Below are 21,703 nucleotides of genomic sequence, written 5' to 3'. Positions count from 1 at the left end.
TCCTCACTAGCGCTGCAGCGACCATAATTAAAGAAACATGTTCATGTATAAACTGTGGTGTTTTATGCTAATTTAAAAAGACAAATCTGTGTATTGACTGCACCAGTGTATTAATTGCAGTGCCCAATGAATCAGAATCAGTGCTTTAATCAGAAAGAAGAATAAAGAATGCACTCCCATAGGTCTCCCCTGTGTATTAACCTCATAGTGCACTCTTAAAACTAATGTGTTGGAAACAACACAAACTGTGTTGTTCATATCTGGACATAGAGATGTGTTAAAAAAAAACAACACAAGTTGTGTTATTTTCAACACATTCTGTGTACACTCTTGAAACGAATAACAAAAGAAATGTGTTGGAAACAGCACAAACTGTGCTGTCCTGGACATAGAGATGAGTGTGGAAGAAATTTAGCAAAATCAATGTATAGCAGTAGTAGGCAGGAAATGATGGTATTAATAACACTCATACAACACTCATAGCCACAGTATAATACAACATTGATCTGATCATGAACTAATGAAGATTCTTTCAGCCATTCAAAACAATCACATTGTTTGTAATAAACATTAAACATCGATATGTATGTCGAAATGTAATTATCAAAAACACTTTAATATCAATTTATTATGAAGATGAACACATTTCCAAACTGGAGATTAGAACTACACCGGATAAAACTGAATAAAAATGTAATTGTACAAATACAAACAGCAAACCTATCATATTCATAATGTGACTATGTTAATAAATAACTTATGACCACACTGCAAAAGCTATTGTTAAATGCAATCCATCTGAAGAACTGAAATTGAATATTTCTCCCTCTTTACACAGTAGTATAATATAACACAAAGTGGCGTAATAGAACACCTGTTACTGATAACCAATACAAAAAGTTTAAAAAGTACATTTGTCATCTGAAATGAACCATGTCACATTTCATGGCTGATCTGTTTGTCTGTGGTTATTAAGTGAACATGGAAATAGAGACTGATGTGATGTGATGTGATACTTCCGCCTTGAGAAGTCAGTTGGATGGACAGACAGACACACAGACAAACACATAGGGGGAGAAAATGAAGGGGGTAGGGGGAGAAAATGAAGCTATAGATGAAAATCAAGCTATAGATGAAAATCAAGCAAAGTCAGGTAGGAGACTGCAGGGCACTCAAGTTTCTTCATTTGAGGTGGAAGAAGCCCGTCGACTTGAAGGGCGATGCCATAAGCATGTTTGCTTGGTTCTTGTGGGTTATTTGAATCTTGGTAGGAGAGGATTGGAGATAAATAAACAAAAAATATTTTAAAGAAAGTAGCAGTGTAGCATTTACAGTAAGGTTTTTCTCCCCAAATATCCTTCCTTGATGGTGAGAAATTTTGATTCATGCTACCTTTAAATTCACATTTTTTGACAAGTATGCTATTCTACAGCTTATTCCAGACTGTTGCAATGTTACTTACTGAACATTAAAGCAGCACTACACAAGTTTTTTACGTAAGGGATAATGTATAGAACGCTGGTCATTATTGGGAAAATAAGTCCCGACAGGGCGAATTGGACCCCGGTGCACAGCGGAGGGATCTTGTTCCGTCCTGAAGGGACTTATTTTCCCAATAATGACCGGCGTTCTATACATTATCCCGCTTATTACACGGCTACTTGCCAAACCGAAACAATAAACTCCCCACGATATGACTCTTTAGCCTACATAGACTAGGCTATAGCTTATTTGTTACCGTTTCATCGTGGCTTTTGCTGAGAAACAAATAGTTTGCAACAGCACACGCTGAACTAGAATCAAACATTCTTTAGAACACAGCTGATCAACCGTCCGCTTTCACTTTTGAATGAAGTTCTAGTCCTTGCATAGTGATATGAAAGACGTGAAATAGAAGCACAAAACCCATTTTCCTTGACAGCGGTCTGTTATACTTAGCAACGGTCTGTTATTGAGAATTAGCAGACCACCGAACGTTCGGAAGGCCCATTTAAGTGAATGGAGCATTCTTCAGCATTATGAAGAGAGTGTAATAACTTAATATAACAGCTTCAAAATCTATTTGATGGTAAACAAACTTGTAATATAGGGAGTCGTTCACCTAGCATAGCCATAAAGGATAGCTGGTTAGCGACCCGCAGACGAAAAACCATCCTTGCAATTTCAGCTTTCATCGAACCAGATAACATTACCTTGTTAAATGTATACAGTGCCTATAAAAAGTATTGGATGTCAGGCTAACTACTTTTGGTATGATCTTCAAATTAATTGCTGGAATTATATTTTAAATAATTACAACATTTTAGTACATGGTCTTGTGAAGGCCAGATAAGTAAGTAAGTAAGTATAAGTATATAATTGAAACACACTCAGAACACAGTGAACACACAGTGAGGTGAAGCACACACTATTCCCGGCGCAGTGAGCAGCCTGCAACAACAGCGGCGCTCGGGGAGCAGTGAGGGGTTAGGTGCCTTGCTCAAGGGGACTTCAGCTGTGCCTACTGGTCGGGGCTCAAACCGGCAACCCTCCGGTTACAAGTCCGGAGTGCTAACCAGTGGGCCACGGCTGCCCCTACAATAAACACACCTGTCATTCTCACTACTCATCTAGACTACATGCACGTCATGTAGTTTTGGTCAGACATCCCATATCCCATATCCCATCCCGTATCCCAACATCCCATAATTATGTAATAAAACTCTTCCTTCAACTCACTGTGCATGGCGGCTGCATCCATGGCTCTCCGTCTATCTGCATGGGCAGAGCTTTTAATGTCCTGTTGGGGAAATCAGAGACAGCCAGAGTCAAAAGAGGGGCTTCAGTGAATCCTCAAAAGGCAGACCAGCACGGTAGCTAGGAAAGGAGCGCCTGCTAGTCTGCATAAGCACCTGATTGTGATCTGGGCCGTCTGGGCCAGTCTGCGGCCCATGCTCTTCAGCCCAGAGTATATCTGGCCCATCTCCAGAGCACTCATCAGACCAACCACCTCCAAGCGCTTATCACTCATATCTGGAAAAGAAATAGACTGTGTATTTACAGTATGCCTGTATAGTATCAGTATGCTCTTACCCTGGTGAACTTAATGTTGAATCCAACTTGATCATAAATTGTTGGCACATGACTGCTTGTTAAAAGTGCATTCTCATTCTTGAATGGCCAAAGCATCTAATAGTATGTAAGCCATTCAGAAGCTGAATGCACACAATATCATCCAAAGGTTTTATTGTTTTAACTGGGATCACCGGATCAATGGTGCTCCTTTAGCCTGCAAAAGTAATAATCCAATCATTACAATTATAGTACAATAATCTAATATATAATACAAAATACAAAAATCTTGGTAAGAGTGGTCTCAACCATTCATAAAATTGTGTGAAGGACAAAAATGAGAAAACATTGGTGAATCCCAGAAACCAATGGACCTCAATGAAGTTAAAACATTGTTGATCACCAATAAGAGGAAATTTGTTTTTATATTGCTTCCTAGATGATGACCATTGAATCAGACAAGAGCAGTCAGAGAATTGCAGACCACCAAAGGGAAACCACATTCAAACATTTGCATTCTAATAAGGTTCCAGATGATCATGAAAACACACACACACACACACACACACACAGATGGACAGACCCAATTACAATGCCCCCCTCTACTGGGGGGTGAGGTTAATAAACTGGCAACAATAGGGTGTCATGAATACAGTAAGAATGGGTAGACTAAACTAGCTGTGGAGTATAATGTGTGCCATAGTCTCTACAAAACAGCCCCAATGTCTCTTGTGATCAGAAGGTCACTGAATAGATGAGAAGTGGGATCTTGCATAAAGTCAAAATCAGTTAGCTTTACTATGATGACAATACAGATATGTATAATTTTAGAGCCATCTCCTTTTGATATATTTTCCTGCATACCTTGGGACCTAGTCTTCAGAGTGTCATGATCTATAATGACGTCTGGAAAATTTGTGACACTCTCAGCCTCGTCCTTCCGCGATTCTCCCCACAAGTTGGAGCCACCGTGCATGCTGGGAATGTTCAGAACAGCAATACCTTGTAGGTCCATACTACTCAGGTCCAGTGGAACCCCACAACACTAATAAGGAAGCAACAGTAAGGCATAGTCTTATAGTACAATAGGAAGCTTGCAGTGACAAGTATAAGTATAAGTATAAGTATATATACTTTTTTGATCCCGTGAGGGAAATTTGGTCTCTGCATTTAACCCAATCGTGAATTAGTGAAACACAGCACACAGTGAACACACAGTGAGGTGAAGCACACACTAATCCCGGCGCAGTGAGCTGCCTGCTACAATGGCGGCGCTCGGGGAGCAGTCAGGAGTTAGGTGCCTTGCTCAAGGGCACTTCAGCCGCGGCCCACTGGTCGGGGCTCGAACCGGCAACCCTACGGTTACAAGTCCAGAGTGCTAACCAGTGGGCCACGGCTGCCCCTGGCTGACAATGGTTTATCAAAAGCAGAGTAAAGCCTGTTTTATGAGCTGTGTGATCATGCGAACATCACCTTCTCGCGACAGATATTACAAATTAGCATTAGCTATAAATACTATGATACTTCCATCAGATAACTGTTCTAAGTTTGTCTATGTATATGTCTGCCCCTATCAAAGAAACTGTAAATAAATGAATACGATTTCCATGGCCATATTGACAGGGGACAGCGTATTCTCACTCCTTGTCTGAGCCCTGTGCCTCACAAGGGTAAAACAGACTTCATTCAATACAGTAGAGCCACCGCTTGCTATTTCAGCATTTTCTAAACACCAGTTCCTCACCTCAATAGAAAGATAATCCGACAATTTCTTGCAAGAAGCAGACATGGTCTCAGATGTGGCCAGTTCGAAATAATACAGCTTGTTTTTTGCTCTTAAAGACAAGATGAAAACAACAACTCATTTCTTTAATATCATTACACTTATACATAGCCTTATTCTACTGCTCTTCATACTATCCATCCTGCACATACTTATTCTTAATACTCTTATAATGTTACTGTATCTGCACTACAATGGTACTGTTACCACACTGCACATAGCTGTACATACTGTACATATCTGTCTATATGGGTTATACTGAATATCCATATTTATTCTGTTTTTCTCACAATATATTCTGTTAAAGGAATTATCCGGAGTAAAATGCACTTTAGATCGATTTACGGATGATTGGGGGTACATACGTTGAGTTGACATCAAAATCATGTCATTCGTGGTAGTGAGTAGAGGGTCCCTAAAGCCAAACCGAAGTATCCCGAGGTCTTTATGTGGTCGGATAGAGAGTCCAGAATGAATTTCATCAAGCCAGTACCTTTCAGGAAATGTTGCCATCTTTGCTGCCATCTTCAGGGGAAAGTCCGTAGGAGTCGATTGCTGAGTGTGTTGTAACACGCTCTGGAAATTCACAATTTCGTCACCGTTTTAAAAAAAAAAAAAAAACATAGTCCAGTATTTCTTTCGAAATTGAAATGAAGTTGTATGGACTGGACTATGTTTTCTTTTTTTTTTTTAAACGGCGACGAAATTGTGAATTTCCAGAGCGTGTTACAACACACTCAGCAATTGACTTGGCTTTAGGGACCCTCTACTCACTACCACGTAAGTGTAATGTTGTTTGGAACTGTAGAAGAGGTATAAAAATAGCATTTTGTAGCGGCGAAATTGATATGCCCTGCTCACTTCCAGGCTATGAGTTTTGACTGAAAACGGTACAATCGAACTTTCTCAAAACACATCTGAATGACATGATTTTGATGTCAACTCAACGTATGTACCCCCAATCATCCGTAAATCGATCTAAAGTGCATTTTACTCCGGATAATTCCTTTAATACATTGCATATATCTGTACATGTTGTTCATACATTGTTCATATCACATAGCCATATTCTGCTCTTATAAAGTAACTGCTAATACACTGCACATATTTATATCTAATTTATATGACTCTAAACCACCTTCTGTAAACCAACTGCATACTACTGTCTACACTGCACTATATTTCTTGTCCTGCCTATGCATCACCTGTCTATACTTTGTATATCACATTGCACTTTTCTGCTTTTTTGTACTTCTGGTTAGATGCAAACTGCATTTCGTTGGCTTTGTACTTGTACTCTGCACAATGACAATAAAGTTGAATCTAATGTAATCTAATCTAATTTAATCTAGTGGTCTAAATGTAGATGCAGTCAGACAGTAACTTTTAACCCATACTGTAGCACCCTTCAAATGATCCCATGATTTTTCTGTCACTCTTCAGGACCAAATGCAATAAAATCTAAGGCTGACTAAATATATTTACTGCATCTGGTACATGATTTTAATCCGACAAAATTCATCAACGCAACTCAATCCCACCCATGTCTTGAAAAAAATAACAGATTCATGAGCAGCAGATTTACCTGCTATTAAACTTCTGTGGGTTCTTCTCCCTCAAAGCGTGAAACCGATGGGCAATGGAGGCATCCTAAACATAGTAATACTGTGTTATTTATACTATAGATCAAATGTATTTTGTATGACACATTGACACAAACATGATTCTACATCTAGTCTATGTAAATACAGCGTGGGTCAAACTGGCAGAGGAAGTAAGAACTCAAGCAGAAATAAAGGAAGTCTACCCTTTGTAAACAATAGATAGTAGGGGAGCCTATGTGTCTAATTTGGGGGCTTGTGGGATTCGCATGTTAATTTTTGGAGAGTATTATATCTTTGTTCTAGGGGTTCTTAAAGGTTCTTCTTTGAAGGTTTTGAAGGACCCAAATCAAAGGTCAAATTCAGAAAAGGTCAAATTTGGTGTTTTGTCCATAAACCTCACATTGCTGGTATTATAGCATAGGGTTTGGTGCAAAGATATTCTACAAGGTAGTGTGTAAAAGTGGACCACATAAACAATACAACATTATAAAACATTTTTTCAGAGCACAAAGTGCAGAGATCTCTGTTAAATCAAGTTTAATAGACTTTTACATAGTACCAGCTGAAGTCTGTAAGGCCTTCCGAAGCCTATGTAAGTGTGAAGAAAAGAAAGGGTAAAGGATCAGCTAGACAAACAGACAGGTGTGTGTGTGTGTGTGTAAGAGAGAGAAAGAGAAAGAGAGACACTACCAGCATGGACGGATTATGAACTTTTAGGCCCCTGGGCCCAGATGTATTAAGGGCCCCCCACTAATTGTTGCGGGGGACATTTTTTAAATTTATTTGATGTGATTTCCTGTATTCTGGTGCATTTTGGGGATGGCCAATACTTTATTTCAATCAGATTCATAGCCTATGTGTTGATATGATGTGTTGATATTGAGGCAATGATTCCATGCAATGGCTTGGGCCCTCTGACTCCTTGGGCCTCTGGGTTTGGGCCCGGTAGGCCCATGCAGTAATCCATCCCTGACTACCAGTGACAGTTAGCTGGCAGTGATAGAATTTAGAATATCGAATAACTTGAAGCACATAGTGCTCTGTTCTTCATGGTTGGTGATATTAGTGACCTTCTAGCCTTCTACATTTGAGCAAGCACATTTTCATAGTTCATGGTGGCACAGTCTAGTTTCTGAGGTGTGTCTTTCTGTTAGTCAGGTGATGGCACACATATTCTAAAAGAAACAGATTTTGGGCTATGTATCCAGTGGCAGATGTGTGTGGACTAGTGAATGACCCATCACTAGAGACATATGCCAAAATTCTTGTTTTTGTCCATGAGAGAGTATGGAGATGGGCATCACAGATCAGCCAACGATTACATTGTTACAGTGCAGTTATTTTACAACAGAACAAAGCAGTTTGGCACAGGAACTGCTACAAATCCACCTGTAACTGTGAGCATCTGCAGCATGCTAAGATTCACTACTAGAAATCATGTGAAGCAGGCAGGACTCAGTGTCTTCAGAAAAGACACGGTAGACCATCTTCTGAACCTGCAGCAACACCTGCAACTGCATCAAGTCATCTAGAGGGACACTTGTTCAGCAGCAGCTGCTGCCAGCATAGATAAGTGCTTCTTCTGTCAGAAGCAGACAAAAGAGTGTCTTCATGAGGTGTCTTCTTTCAATGCAGGCAACCAACCAAGAACTATAAGTAATATTTTGAAGTCAATGACTTTTAACAGGTAGCCAGTGTAAAGATGCTAGGATGGGGGAAATATGTTCATATTTTTGTGTGTGTGTGAGCAGCTGCATTTTGTATAAGCTGTAAGCTCTTTAGACAGGCATTATTACAGCCAGCATAATAGCATTGCAATAACATTGCAATAGTCTATCCTTGAGATGACAAAACATTCATTTCTCGGCATCTGGTAAGGATAAGGACTTCCTTATCTTTGAAATGTTCCTTAAATGGTCAAATTAAGTTTTGGTGATCTGTTTTATGTGATTACTTAGTGCTAGGTCCTGGTCACTTATAACTCCTAGGTTTTTAACACTTGTGGATGAGGTCAGTGGAAGATCACTATATGTAGCCTGTGATGTGGATAGGATATCCCTCATCTTTTTAGAACCTAAAACCATGACTTCTGTTTTATCGGAGTTCAAAAGCAGGAAATTATTCGTCATCCATGTCTTTATATCTCTTATACATGTGTCAAGTTTGGATAACGGTGTTAATTCATCAGGTTTTATGGAGAGGTATAGTTATGTATCATCTGCTAAACAACAGGGGCCCTGAGTACTGAGCCTTGAGGCACTCCACATTTTACCATAATCTGGGTAGATGGTTTATTATGGACTTGTACAAATTGTTGACGGTTAGGAAGGTATGATCTAAACCAGTGTTTTTCGACCTTTTTTGTGCCACGGCACACTTTTGACACTTAAAATGTCCCACGGCACACTAACACACTAATCCTGTGTGAAGAAAAAATAAACATACCATAGCCTAAAATTTCAAATAATACACAGATATGGCCTTATTATGGCTTCTATGCAAGACCTGCTCAATATAACAAGCGCCCTCTGTTTCATTTGTAGGTGACTATATCTAATTTAATTGTTGTTTTGAACTGGATATGTGATGATTCTGTGAATACTGGATATGGGGCCCCCGTTGTACAATGCCTGCATACCACAAATAGTGCAATCATACAATCAATGAGAGTATGTGGTTATAAATTCTTTGATGCAACAGTTGCTTTTCTGGACCAGTGAGTGACACCTGATGATCTCTCATGGCACACTAGTGTGCCCCGGCACAGTGGTTGAAAAACACTGATCTAAACCAAGCGAGTGCTGAGTCTTTGATGCCTATCAAATTTTCAAGCCTATGTCATTATCTGTGGTGTCAAAGGCAGCGCTGAGGTCCAGGAAGACCAGTATCGATACAAGACTAGGTTTTTTGAGGGAGGGCTTAATAACAGATGTCTTAAACGACTGCAGTACATGCCCTGATAGCATTGAATTATTTATAATCTAGAGCAAAACATTATCCAGGAAGGGGAGAGCAGTCTTAAGAATGTGAGTAGGAATAAGGTTTAGTAGACTAGTTGTAGATTTGTATGAGGAAATTGTGGAGGTGAGATCTAATATGTTGTGTATATGTAAACGAATTAAATGTTGTTTGAGGTCTCATCTGTGATTCTGTGATTTTGCCATTTTTCAGCAATGGAGCATGTGTATTTGGTGAAACTGATTGGTTATTGATCTTATCTCTAATTGTTTGACATACAATCATAATACTGTTAAAATGGTGTTGGTGTTAATTATAGTGAAATATACAAATTCACAAAAATAGGGTTAAAACCATAGGGAGGGAAAGTGAAAACCAGCGCCCCAAGTGGTTGCGTTCCTATCGAAGAGCAGCTCCAATGTTAAGTCCCATAGACCTATTTTAAAAAAAATATTGTGAAGCCAAATCAGCGATGTTATCCACCAAAAATATTTTTCAGTGTCTATACAGTAATAATATTCTAACTGTGAAAATGTCAGACCCTATTTTGCCTTATTTAAGAAAATCGAAATTGCTCCTTTTGTTTCATAAACTGAACTACAAAAGAAGTCACGTGACTTTACCCTTCAACGTTACTCACGGTAGCATGGTTTGTTTATTAGCCTGGTTAGCATTGACACTTAACACTTACAGCTAGCTCTTCATGTGAGTAGAAGCACAACACCAGTTGTCCTGACATAAAGGTTATCACCACGCGGTTTACATCACATTCCGTTATTACAAAAATATGTTAAGCCAGTTAAGCAAATTGCGTATTGATCAGTTAGAGATTAAAAGCCAAACATGTGGCGTCACATGCAGCTGTAGTTCCTTATCACCGTGTTACGACAAAAACTCAAAACAATTCAACTGATCCTAAAAATAAGGTATGACCACTTGAAGCAATAGAGGTGACCCCAGTGCCTAACATATGGAAGGCATTAAATTAAGATCCCAATGTGCACCGATATATATTTTTCTAAAAAAAAAAAAAAACATCCACTCCGCTAAACTCTAGGAACGCAACCAATAGATGGCGATGAGATTACTTTCCCTCCCTATAGACAGTAAAAGAAATGGACGAACAGACTCCGTCGTTTTCAATGGGAGGGCACTGAGCCAAATAGAACGATTTTTTAGTTGGTCCCCCCAGTACTGCGCAGACTCACACTTAACTTTGTGACTTTAGCCATCGAACTGAATCTTGTAACTCATATAATAGATACACAGATATTCTTCTCACACTTCCTTCGCCTTCAAAGTTAAACATTTATTTATGTATTATTATTATCATCCTCACCAAGTCGTGTTAATGTTGAAGCTACCACACATGATCATCTTCAAAAACAGTCATGCTAAAACAAAACAAAAAAGTTATAGCCTTGAAGCTGATCTTCTTTCCACTTTTCTGACCTACGGTCAATCCATCGAAAACCTCTGAAATGATTAGTGCCGTTTTTTTTTTTAATTAGGTTTACTTTTTATTATTATTATTATTAGGTTGCCTCTGTGTAATGCTTTACCTTAACATACGGTCGTGTATGCTAGGTTTTGCTTATGAGTTACCGTCATGGACAGTAAGGTGGACTGAGCTTCTTATCCAAACAATACGGTTATTTCCCTACGGCGCGAAAGAGAGATTACGTCAAAGCTAGCTTCCCTCCAACCGAACAAGCTAACCATTCTTCTTACGGGTAACCAACGTTACGGACGAGGTAGTCGAGTCTGTTTTGCCTTTGTAGTGTTTATGTAGATTACACAGAAGCTACAATATCCTAGAATGAATGGGCTTCTATGGGAGTTAGCAGAGAGGTGGTCCCTCCAGCCTACGTCGATTCTTCTACTTCCGGGAATTCGCCTGCCCCCTTGGTTAAAACAGGTAAAAAAAATGGAGACGTCATTTTTCTCCATGTTCAATGACCTCTAAAGACAGTCCAACCACTCTCCAAAAATTAACATTTCAATCCCACAGAAACCACATAGGCCCCCTGACTAAGAGTACTGTGAAGGAATATTTTGGCATTTCTTATCCAAATATATATTTGAAAATATAAAATATTTGGTATATATGGTATACTTTTTGGTCCAATGCTATTGGCAACTTGTGGCTGCCATACACAAGTACAAAACAATCCTTTTCTAACTACAAATGTAAAAGAATGCTGAGCTATTCCTTCAAGCATATAATGAAACTGTTCTTTTTTTAGAACAGTTTCCTACCAAAGGGCACTGGGGTTGAACTCAGCTCAGTGAAGCCGCTACAACTGGGAGGACCAAGCGAATTGTGTCACCTCTTTCAGCTCACTGAAGTGTTTCTAGACTCCCTCCTCACTGGGCCTAAACTCACCACCCCAATGGAGAAGTAGTTGTTGATAATCTCGTAGGGCACAGGGTCCCCTTCCTCCTGAGGGTTGTTTGGGGTGACCCGCACACTCCAACGATCCATGGGAACCACAGATCCCGCTTCCACCTCCTTCAAGATCTCTCTGAGGTCTGAGCCATCATATCCTTCACAGAGAGATTGAGAGAGAGAGACAGAGAGACTTTTATGTTGTGGAAGGCAACATATACCACATAACTACAAGACTTAATTGAGTGTAGCAGTGGGAAATGTTAAAACAACACATATAACTCATTGCCATGGGATATGTCTCACCCCCTCCCCAGCGCAGACAGCGTGCGAGGTCGTTCCCTGTGCCAAGGGGCAGAACAGCCACAGGTGGGTTCACTGGAAGATCTGCTTTGTCTGCCAAAAACACCCAGCAGTTTGAATTGAATTGATATTGTTGTTTATTATTACTATTCTCCTTATTATATTGACCAACATTCTAATCTGTTCCCTGTTCAATTTTAAATATTATGTTGTTTTGTATTTGTGTGTCGCTTTGGACAAAGGCGTCTGCCAAATCCATAACCATAATCAAGAGGGCACTCTTTAATGCAAGAGTCTGCGAGTTATCAAAGGAATTCTGGAATTTTGCTCAGTTATGCCCCAGGAAAAAAATCTTACCAATAGCATCTAGGATCCAGCCAACTGTGCCATCACCACCACAAACCAAGACTCTGTACTGCTGAAGGTTTCGGAAGAAGTGAAGCCTGATATTTAAGCATATAATACACAAATGATAAGTATGAAAACTAGCAGTACAAATTATATTGATAACATAATATCCCTGCAACCTTTTACCCGAAACAGACACTTGTTTTTTGAAACATGAAAGAAACAAATGATAAAGTAACATGATCATCTATGAAAAAGTGATCACAATAAGTGGAATAAGAGTCAAATCATTATAGGCATAATTAATTAAAGTGTCTGGGTTGCACTTGAGCTTAACAAATATAGCAATGATTAACTTAACTCAGGGTATTGGAAATCCTATGCTGCAAAGTGCCTAGCTGTGTTTTTCACAAAAATAGGGGATGCGTGTGGCTCGTGTCATTCTAAATAGTGAAACGACACTGTGGACCTTCATTTAAATATGGACAAAGTGCAAAGTTGTGCAATGAGCAAAGTGCCTCAGGCGTGACCTAAAGCAATCATGCGGCATGTAGAAGCACTGTGCTGACCCACCCATGTTTGCACTTATGATCTTTCTCATAGTATTGAATTAGCAGGTTCATTTTGTTCGCTAAGTTATTAAATCAGCTTCAGTTCATTTTTGCTCATTGCCTGACTTGGTACTTTGCCCATTGTTTAAATGAGGGTCAGGGGGTGCCTCCATGCCTCACCCAGGGCTTGGTCCTCCACTGTTGAGGTTGAAGACTTGTCGTGGATTCAAGAAGTACTGCGCCTTCCTCATTACCCTTATTTAACAGCAAGAAACAAAAAGCAGAACAACTCCTATAAGTACAGAATTGTGTAATGGCGCTTACTGAACGTCTAAAATAACAATGATAATGTTCTTTATTGAAATTTAGAACATTTTTATTTCAATATTGTACATTGTGCAATACATTGTAAATTCCATTTTATTAGTGTAGAGTAGATTCTGTGGTTTAGCTATATCTGACATTTGGGTCAATGACTCATAGCTTTTTATCTCTAAATGGGCTAATTTGATTGAACTTTGAGCACAGTGACAAGGAGACACAGATTTGAATTGTGTACAACGCACAAGACATTTCCAGTAAGTGAGAAGGTATCACTATCTTTATAGGACAAAATGGCTTCACCAGAAGGAAGTCACATTATCACAACACAAAGATTATTTGTTCTTTTCTTATCAAAGGCCATGTTTGTTACTAGTAGGTCAACAACACCACAGTCCTCACACACAACTGATCACACAGTTCCACCCAAATAGGGTGTCCTGTATGCTTAATGTACACTAATGTGGAGGGTTCAAATTTCATAATTTCTCACCGATCTCCTTGTTTCCCTCCACTTTTTGGATTTACAAAAACCAGAAGAGGATGCGTCTGTGGTGGAGGAGTGATCTGAAAGAGATACAGTAGATCAAGCGTTAATGGGTTTTCCTGGTCCTTAGAAGTCATAATTCAATAACATAAGATAGAGTGAAACTTTATTAACCTACAAAAGACAATTTGAGTACAACAGAAGGCTGCAAGAAAGAAACAGACATGTAGAGAAACAGCAAACAAGGCTCCAGAAGTACATGACTTGAGATGTGACTGCCTCAACTGCACATGTAAACAAGGTCTCAAGTTGGACATGCTCTGCATCAGTTAGAGAGGTGTACTAACGTGAGTGGAGAGGGAATCTTACGTGTAAGTGGGTTCCTTCTGATGTCATATTCATCAGGGGCTTCTCTGCGCATGAGCCGTGGCCCTCATCCTCCTGCACGCACACACAAACACCCCAACACAAACACAAACACACACACCCCAACACAAACACACACACTCCAACACAAACACACACACCCCAACACAAGCACACACACAAGCACACACACACGCACCAATGCACGCACACAAGCACGCGCACACACACACACACACACACCACAAGGTCACAGTAACTTATGTGCCACATGTAATACAATGATGTTGGATAAAGCAGTTACAGGTGCAGACAGTCATTTCCTAAAATGCATAACACTGTCATGGCAGAGGATTAAGAGAATTACCTTGAGAAGGGGACTGATGCACCATGGGGGTAGGATATGGTCTCTCAGAGGTCCACAGTCACACTCAGAAGAGCCCAGAGGCACACACTCATCGTGGCGCTGTGAAATTCCACATGTGAATGCATAAATAAATCACACGTTTTCACACGTATTGATAATTAAAGTAGATAATATTGATAAGTAAAATATATGATAGCACCAACATCGTCATTGATATATTTGTATGAACAGCAAGCCTGTACCTTGTGATGACACCACGCACAGCGTTTTCCTGTCAGAGTTTTAATCTTCTTTGAGCAGGAGTCACATTTACTGGCATCGCTCTCTGTCCTGATCCAGTCATGCATGGGAACCTGAGCGCCACAGCCCATAAACAGACAGCCAGCCAGACACAAAACAATCACAAGGTCATGACCTCGTAAAACCAGGCAACCCCCTTTATTTTTTTTTGCTCTTTTCAACATAAATGACCTCTTGCAGCCTCACCCCAATCTCAGCCTTGTTCTTGACGTACGTGCGTACACAGGGGGCAGGGTTCTTGTTGGCACAGCGACTGTGGACCATGTATTTGCAAACTTTTGCCATAAGAAAGAATAAAACACATTTAGACCATTTTGGTTCACCACCAATAGACAGCAGTCTTCACCCACTAAATGGAAACACCATTATCATAAATAGTTTATCGTAAGCAAATCAATTATTCAAATCAATTTTAAAACAAAGTATAGAGTAGTGATGTTGCATGGTGTAGAAACTGAGCCCCCTGCTGGTGGGAACTCACCACTGCAGCAGAGGCCCTGTTTGCGGAGGCCCATCAGCATCCCGTCACACACGCAGCAGTAGGTGGGCTTGGTGAAGTTCTTCATCCGCCATGTGTGCTGGCTGTCCTGCTCCGCAATCTGACTCAGAGCCAAACAACATTGTGGTCACATTAGAGCGTTGTAAGGGCTGGCAGAGTGTCAACACTGAGGCCTGTGGTTTGCTTTTAGAAAAAGAGCTGACGCCACAAACGGCCACCGGAAATGCTGAGCTAGTACTTCTGGATCTCGCGTTTCAGTGCAATTTCCTGGCCGTCAGTGAAAAGCGTATTAGTCAATTGGCGAGAAAAACTTGCCTTTAAGCCAAGCAGAACTTGGAGAGGCACGTTGTTCATCCCTCCCACGATCCACTCCTGCTGGGTCACCGTCCCACTGCTATCCGCATCTATGGCCGTCATTGTGTCCTCCAGGAGCTAGGTCAATAGCAGTCAACTGTGAGCAACTGCAGGCCTCATCACAAAACAAACAGAGAACTGAAGAGAGGTCTGCCCAGTGAGACCTTACATGTCATCCTACTGACTCCGAATGTGTGAACTCATGAATAGTTTCATGACCGTGTATTCATAAGGCACAAAACAAGACATTAGGATGAGATGTAACTTAAGACGGTCTTAAAGTTAAATACAATCACTGCTTGATAGAATTTCTGTCACTCTCTTCACTGCCCAAGCGCAAAAGAGTTGTAGTATAAAATGAACTAGATTTAGCAAATCTATGAAAAAATACTTATATCATAGGTATATGGAAAAAAACTCAAGTGTGATCGGAAATGTGGACTGATGAGAGTTTATTGATATCTAAAGGCATCCAACACAGTTTCAAGGGTTTTTTGCTACTGGGCTCGCAGTTGCGAAGTGTTTGTATTTTACACAACTGTCGTAAACACCACTCATGCCCAACACCCTTCCCTCTGGGCACCGTACGTGTACAGATCAGCAAAGCTAATCCCCAAACAGCCATGTTGGTTGATAAGGTAATATGATACGATTTCATATACGTTGTGAACTATTGCACAGTTGCAGTAAAGCAATTTGTGATTGTGGGTGTGGAAAGAGCAAGTTGCAAGGCTGCCTGGCTCCGTAGATGGACAGGTTAGGGCTACGTAAGGTGTGCCATTCTCCCTATTACCTAGATAGTTTACTATCCAAATGATAGTGATGTTGTATTAAGGTAAAGACTGGCATAGGATCCCTTTATAACCAACAGCCAATCAAGTTACAGCTATTTCTATGTGCTCCTGAAGCAATGTGTTTATTGGTGTATGGTTTGTTCTGAGCCCCTATGTTTCCCATTTACGGGGGCAGCCGTGGCCTACTGGTTAGCACTTCAGACTTGAAACCGGAGGGTTGCCAGTTCGAACCCCGACCAGTAGGCACGGCTGAAGTGCCCTTGAGCAAGGCACCTAACCCCTCACTGCTCCCCGAGCGCTGCTGTTGTTGCAGGCAGCTCACTGCGCCGGGATTAGTGTGTGCTTCACCTCACTGTGTGTTCACTGTGTGCTGAGTGTGTTTCACTAATTCACGGATTGGGATAAATGCAGAGACCAAGTTTCCCTCACAGGATCAAAAGAGTATATATACTTATACTACAGAGCCAGGACTGCATACAAACACCAGAATTTATTTGAGTACAAATACTAGAGGACTGTGAGGACTGTGCATTTGAAAAGTGTGTGGGATTATAATCCCTGAATGCACCTTTAAAATAAAGAAATTGGCAGCTTTTGAGAGAACTCAAAAGAGAAGTGTAGTTGTGAGTCACTTTGGAGTGTCTGCTTGGTAACCATAATCACAACCAAGAGTTGAAGGAAATGAAGCAGTCTGTTACCGATCTAAGCTCTGTCACGTCCCAACCAAGATAATCTGCCGCACGCATCATCTGGGTTATTATTGAGTCCACTTCCTGGAATAATTCACAGGTATTTCAAATCAGTAAATCAAATATCAGATAGGATTTGAATATCATTTGCAAAGGTAAATCACAACATTAGCCTTAACTTAACTGACCTCCTTGGGAGTCTATGTGATTCCAGTGACCAGTAGATGCTATACTGAGCAATATGTTTTAAGATATATTTCATAACATATCAAGATATTACTTACTGATTTATCCAGATAGCCATTGCCATCTTTGTCATATAGTTTGAAGGTAACTATGCAAACACAGAAATGTCAGTCAGAAGTTGTTGCTGGTGCTATGGCCAAGTTCTATTTATTACCACTCAACGTCATATGAAACAGTCATTAACACAATATCAAGACTCACATTCCAATTTGTCCCTGGGCTTTCCCTCCTCCAAAACAGAAAAGTAGCACGACATCGACTTGAGACAAACACCATCTAAAAGAGACACAGAACAGACATGCCAGGTGAGGCATCAGAATCCACTACACAGACATAACAATTCTGCAAGATTTATGAAATAATTCAAATGGCCATTAGTCAAACAACCAACGCATCTTCTCTTCAAGACGCTATAAATTAATTAAGACAGTACAGTCATGCCAACAACAATCAACCTTGGTGGCATGACTAATGTCTAGAAGGAGAAAAATCCTAATACTGAGGAAAGCATGCATAAGCTATGTGAGTTTGCAATGGATACCTTTCAGCAACTTGGTGGTGAAGTCTAGACTAGATATTATACCGTCTTTATGTTTTTCTTTGCACATCTCAGACTCCTGGAAATACTGATAGAGGTGTTGGCAGAGCTCGGTGGGCAGGTTGTCTGCCTCCAGATAGCTCTTGAGAAAGAGGGAGAAACCAGTCCTGTTGACGCGCTACAGCAGAACGTGAGTGGGAGGACAGATGACAGAAGGAGAACGAGGAGAGGAAAAGAGACAAAGAAAGGAGGAGAGCGCAGAGGGAGAAGAGAGGAGAGGGAGAAGAGAGGAGAGGGAGAAGAGAGGAGAGGAAGTTTAGGGAGAGGTGAGGAGGAGAGGGAGAAGAGAGGAGAGGGAGAAGAGAGGAGAGGAAGTTTAGGGAGAGGTGAGGAGGAGGCCAAATGGAGATGAAAACATCACCATAAATTGATCAGTGAATCAGACCGCAAAAACAGCTCACCACAGCAATTACATTAACGTAACCAACTGAGACAAAATAATGCTCGAGACAGAACACTGAGATCTAAACCTAATCTGATGATTCTACCATGTAATACCCATTAGAACACAATGAACAGAATGCAGATTCATGACAATCATGGGAGAACAGACTGAATTGCATTAAGCATTTTGCCAGCCAGACAGCAACGTTGTCTAATTTACTCACATCTCCGGACCTATGTTGCACCAGCTTGCCTCCAGCATTGAATTCCTTCACGACATCCTTCACCCTCATGCTGCTGTCTATTATTGGGACACAGCATAGATGGCATTAGACAGTTAGTTTAAGAGATGAAATCGTACATGTGCAAATGCAAACGACTCCATGCTACAAACGAACTGTGGCATCAAATGACAAGCTTGTTGCTGGGGGTGGGGGTAGGGGGTGCACTACTGCATTGTAAGTTATATGCACCACTAACATTACACAACAACACTTGTTAAACAGAACTACCTCAGCCATTTATTGGCCTGACTTTTGCACTATTATATTGACTGTCTACTGTATGCACAATTGCACAATTTCAACCCAAATTTTGCTGCTCTTATTTCTTTATTGTATGTGCCTTCTTATTTACTTTTTATATTGTTTACTTGAATGTTATGTTTGTCTGTGGACCTAAATTGGTAAAATATGTCTTGTCTCCACCGTGGGATTGTGGGAAACGTAATTTCGATCTCTTTGTATGTCTTGACATGTGAAGAAATTGACAATAAAGCAGACTTTGACTTTGACTTGTTACACAAATACAGTAGGCTACATAATGGCATGCAGGCGTGAAGTGGCACCTTAATGAGAGGCCCCACGCCCACAGTACATTCAAGAGTGGCGCAATTACCACAACATAACTGCTGCGACAGAGACTGTGAAGAGAACTCACACTCCATGTACTGCTGCAGCTGGATGAAATCAACAGGACTCAACTCGGCCCCACAGGACTCCGCTGCCAAAGACGTCATCTCGGATGTCCACTCTGACAGAGTGAAGACAAGAATGTGAGAGACAGAGTGTGAGAGATAATAATACCAAAAGATAATACCAAAAACTCTCAGAAAGAAACAAACCCTACACTGACTACCCTCCTTGTTTACAATCCGACAAGGCAATGGAGAAGAAATGTGTGTTAGAAACTCCACTCTGGTTTAAAGACTGCACTCATGTCTAGGAATGGCACTGCAGTATTTCTTCCGGATGACACAATAGCCAGGAACAGTTTTTCCACATTCCAGAGGAGAGTAGCTGACACTGAGACTGAGTACCGTATACAATATAAGAGATAAGATAAAAAAAAAAAGAATATAGTTTGTTAAGGTCTTGCCCATGGTATTAAATTAGCTATAGTTAGTCTTACGACTTTCCACTTTGCCCAACATTCAAATTAGGGCCCTATGAAACCCAGAAACAAGTGTGAAATATGATGTCCTCTATAAATCAATGGTTTTGTTTACATTTCCAACAGAAACCAAGAGTGAAATTGGGCCTTGTGTTGTCAGCTACTGTAAAATGTTAGGGCATAAGACCTGAACTGAACAGTTGTAGCTCACATATGATCTGTTTGGTGGTATTATGTGTCCGTGATTTAAATAACCTACTTAAAAATCTATTTTCAATATTTTTATCTGATGCTGAACATCAGAGGAATTTATTTAATAAGAGATTAGCATCATGACTTTCATTTAAGGCTGTCTATTTAGCATCTCAACAGACCACTTTGGTTAAATACCATAAAATGTGATGTTTTTCATCTAGGACTAACCCGCCATGCTGATTAAATTTATCCTAAATCTGCCAACTGCACAGGTCATTTCTGTGCGCACACAAGGATAAAATAGTCTTAAAACAAATAAGCGTAGGCCTACAGTAGGCTTTGGTAGTCCTGCATGTTTGAAAAAAAAAAAATTGAATTTGGTAAACAGTATTCAACTGTTCTTCAATCTGTGTCGCCTATTGCGTAGCCAGAACAAATCCTTTTTACAGTGAAAAGGGGGACTTTCTGAGCCAAAGATTCTGGTGCTAAGCCGCGGCTCAATCATCAAGAATCAGCGCTGCCTGAGTAGGCTAGACCTAGTCGTCATAGATTATTGACAGCAATCGACTGCTATTCTTCGACTACATTATGTCAATTAGTATACTAATACCTGTCTTTCAGCCTATAGGCTACTCATTATGGATCAGGTTACACAACTAAGACTGAATTGAATCTCACACGCAACCCCCGCGATCTTATCATCAAGATGTAAGCCACCTGATACCTTCCGTGAGCGCTTTGTCAATGGCCATAAAATTGTTATGCATTGACATTTGTCTTTCCTCATTAGAATGAATGTAAAAGCCCGAAAAGACGCGCATGATTTCACTTGCTACAAGACTGAGTGAAATCAACCGATTCACAAGTTGATGCAAACAAGTTCACGATGCCCAGCCTAACACATTTTTACTCAAATCCTCGGTCATCAGCCTTTATCAATCACTCCAATACGTAGAAGCTTAATGAACCACTTCAAAAAGCAGAATTCTTACAAGAGTCAACGAGGCGTTAAGTGACAGCAAAATCAACTTGTTGCAAACGCGTGAAGACATTGCGCATGGTCGATCTGAACCCCGTTTTAGTTTTACGAAAACGTTTTTCTTTCCTTAAAATGGAGTTTCAGACTATTCGAGATAAGCGAAAAACAACAACTTACGGAGGCGGTTGTGCTCCGAGTCCGACGTTCAACACTGACAGCACTGGCTAGCCCTAGTGTAGGAGGGTGGAAGTGGATTAACCAAGCATTAAATGGGCGGAGAGAAATAGCAGCCGAGGATCGTCACAGCGGAGAAGCACCCTCTTTCGCTAATCCAATTCATTTTAGAAGACTTACTTTGAGATACAATAACGAATTGTGTTGAATTTTCAATTAAATGCGCTGTTTAGAAAAACGACATAATGTGATTGGTTTAATCGTAAGTAATGATATAATCCCGTGAACATAATGTCCTGCGCGTTGACGCGGAATAATCGATGCTGGGTGTCTGTCAGAGGTCCATTAACCCACTTTCAGGTTGAGACTTGTTTTTTTATCTACTCACCAGATGTTACTCACAACAGACGTATAGGCTACAAAGCCATATTTGAAGGAACTGTGAATTCAAAGATGTGTTAAAAATTGGAGCATATTGACTGCTACTAACAGCACTCAAATCAAAAAGTTATTCTTGACACTTATGTCTGGGTGCACTGCCACACAAATATTCTTAAAAGACTCTCCTCTA

The 21,703-nt window shown here is 40.5% G+C and overlaps 1 protein-coding gene across 3 annotated transcripts; it reads right to left on the bottom strand.

The window, feature by feature from the left end:
* Positions 1–131: 131 nt before the first annotated feature.
* On the bottom strand, positions 132–21,233 carry dgkab (diacylglycerol kinase, alpha b). Of its 3 annotated transcripts, none has more exons than XM_048254001.1 (24): positions 21,136–21,233; positions 19,332–19,424; positions 18,617–18,693; positions 17,952–18,126; positions 17,612–17,686; positions 17,449–17,498; positions 17,174–17,248; positions 15,643–15,759; positions 15,310–15,427; positions 15,015–15,103; positions 14,771–14,881; positions 14,529–14,627; positions 14,165–14,236; positions 13,802–13,875; positions 13,168–13,242; positions 12,446–12,531; positions 12,092–12,181; positions 11,783–11,943; positions 6,420–6,484; positions 4,796–4,886; positions 3,916–4,096; positions 2,892–3,012; positions 2,719–2,779; positions 132–1,263 (listed from the first exon to the last, which is right to left on the bottom strand). In XM_048254001.1, exons 2-24 carry the CDS (start codon positions 19,408–19,410, stop codon positions 1,183–1,185), a joined length of 2,223 nt encoding a protein of 740 aa, XP_048109958.1. In that variant the 5' UTR covers positions 19,411–19,424; positions 21,136–21,233; the 3' UTR covers positions 132–1,182. The 3 variants fall into 3 exon arrangements, with proteins under 3 accessions (XP_048109958.1, XP_048109959.1, XP_048109960.1); XM_048254002.1 differs by having other exon boundaries at positions 17,994–18,126; XM_048254003.1 differs by lacking the exons at positions 132–1,263; positions 2,719–2,779; positions 2,892–3,012 and adding an exon at positions 3,019–3,268.
* Positions 21,234–21,703: the final 470 nt, after the last annotated feature.

Source organism: Alosa alosa, chromosome 10, assembly GCF_017589495.1.
Source record: "Alosa alosa isolate M-15738 ecotype Scorff River chromosome 10, AALO_Geno_1.1, whole genome shotgun sequence".
NCBI classification, from domain to species: Eukaryota; Metazoa; Chordata; class Actinopteri; order Clupeiformes; family Clupeidae; genus Alosa; species Alosa alosa.
This window is presented reverse-complemented; position numbering and strand designations above follow the sequence as displayed.

Coding starts and splice junctions, on each gene's coding strand:
- dgkab (XM_048254001.1), bottom strand. CDS start 19,410: ATGACGTCTTTGGCAGCGGAGTCCTGTGGGGCCGAGTTGAGTCCTGTT. Junction 14,628..14,770: donor GTGCGTGGTGTCATCACAAG/GTACAGGCTTGC, acceptor GGAATTTCACAG/CGCCACGATGAGTGTGTGCC. Junction 13,243..13,801: donor GGAGGGAAACAAGGAGATCG/GTGAGAAATTAT, acceptor CTGTTAAATAAG/GGTAATGAGGAAGGCGCAGT.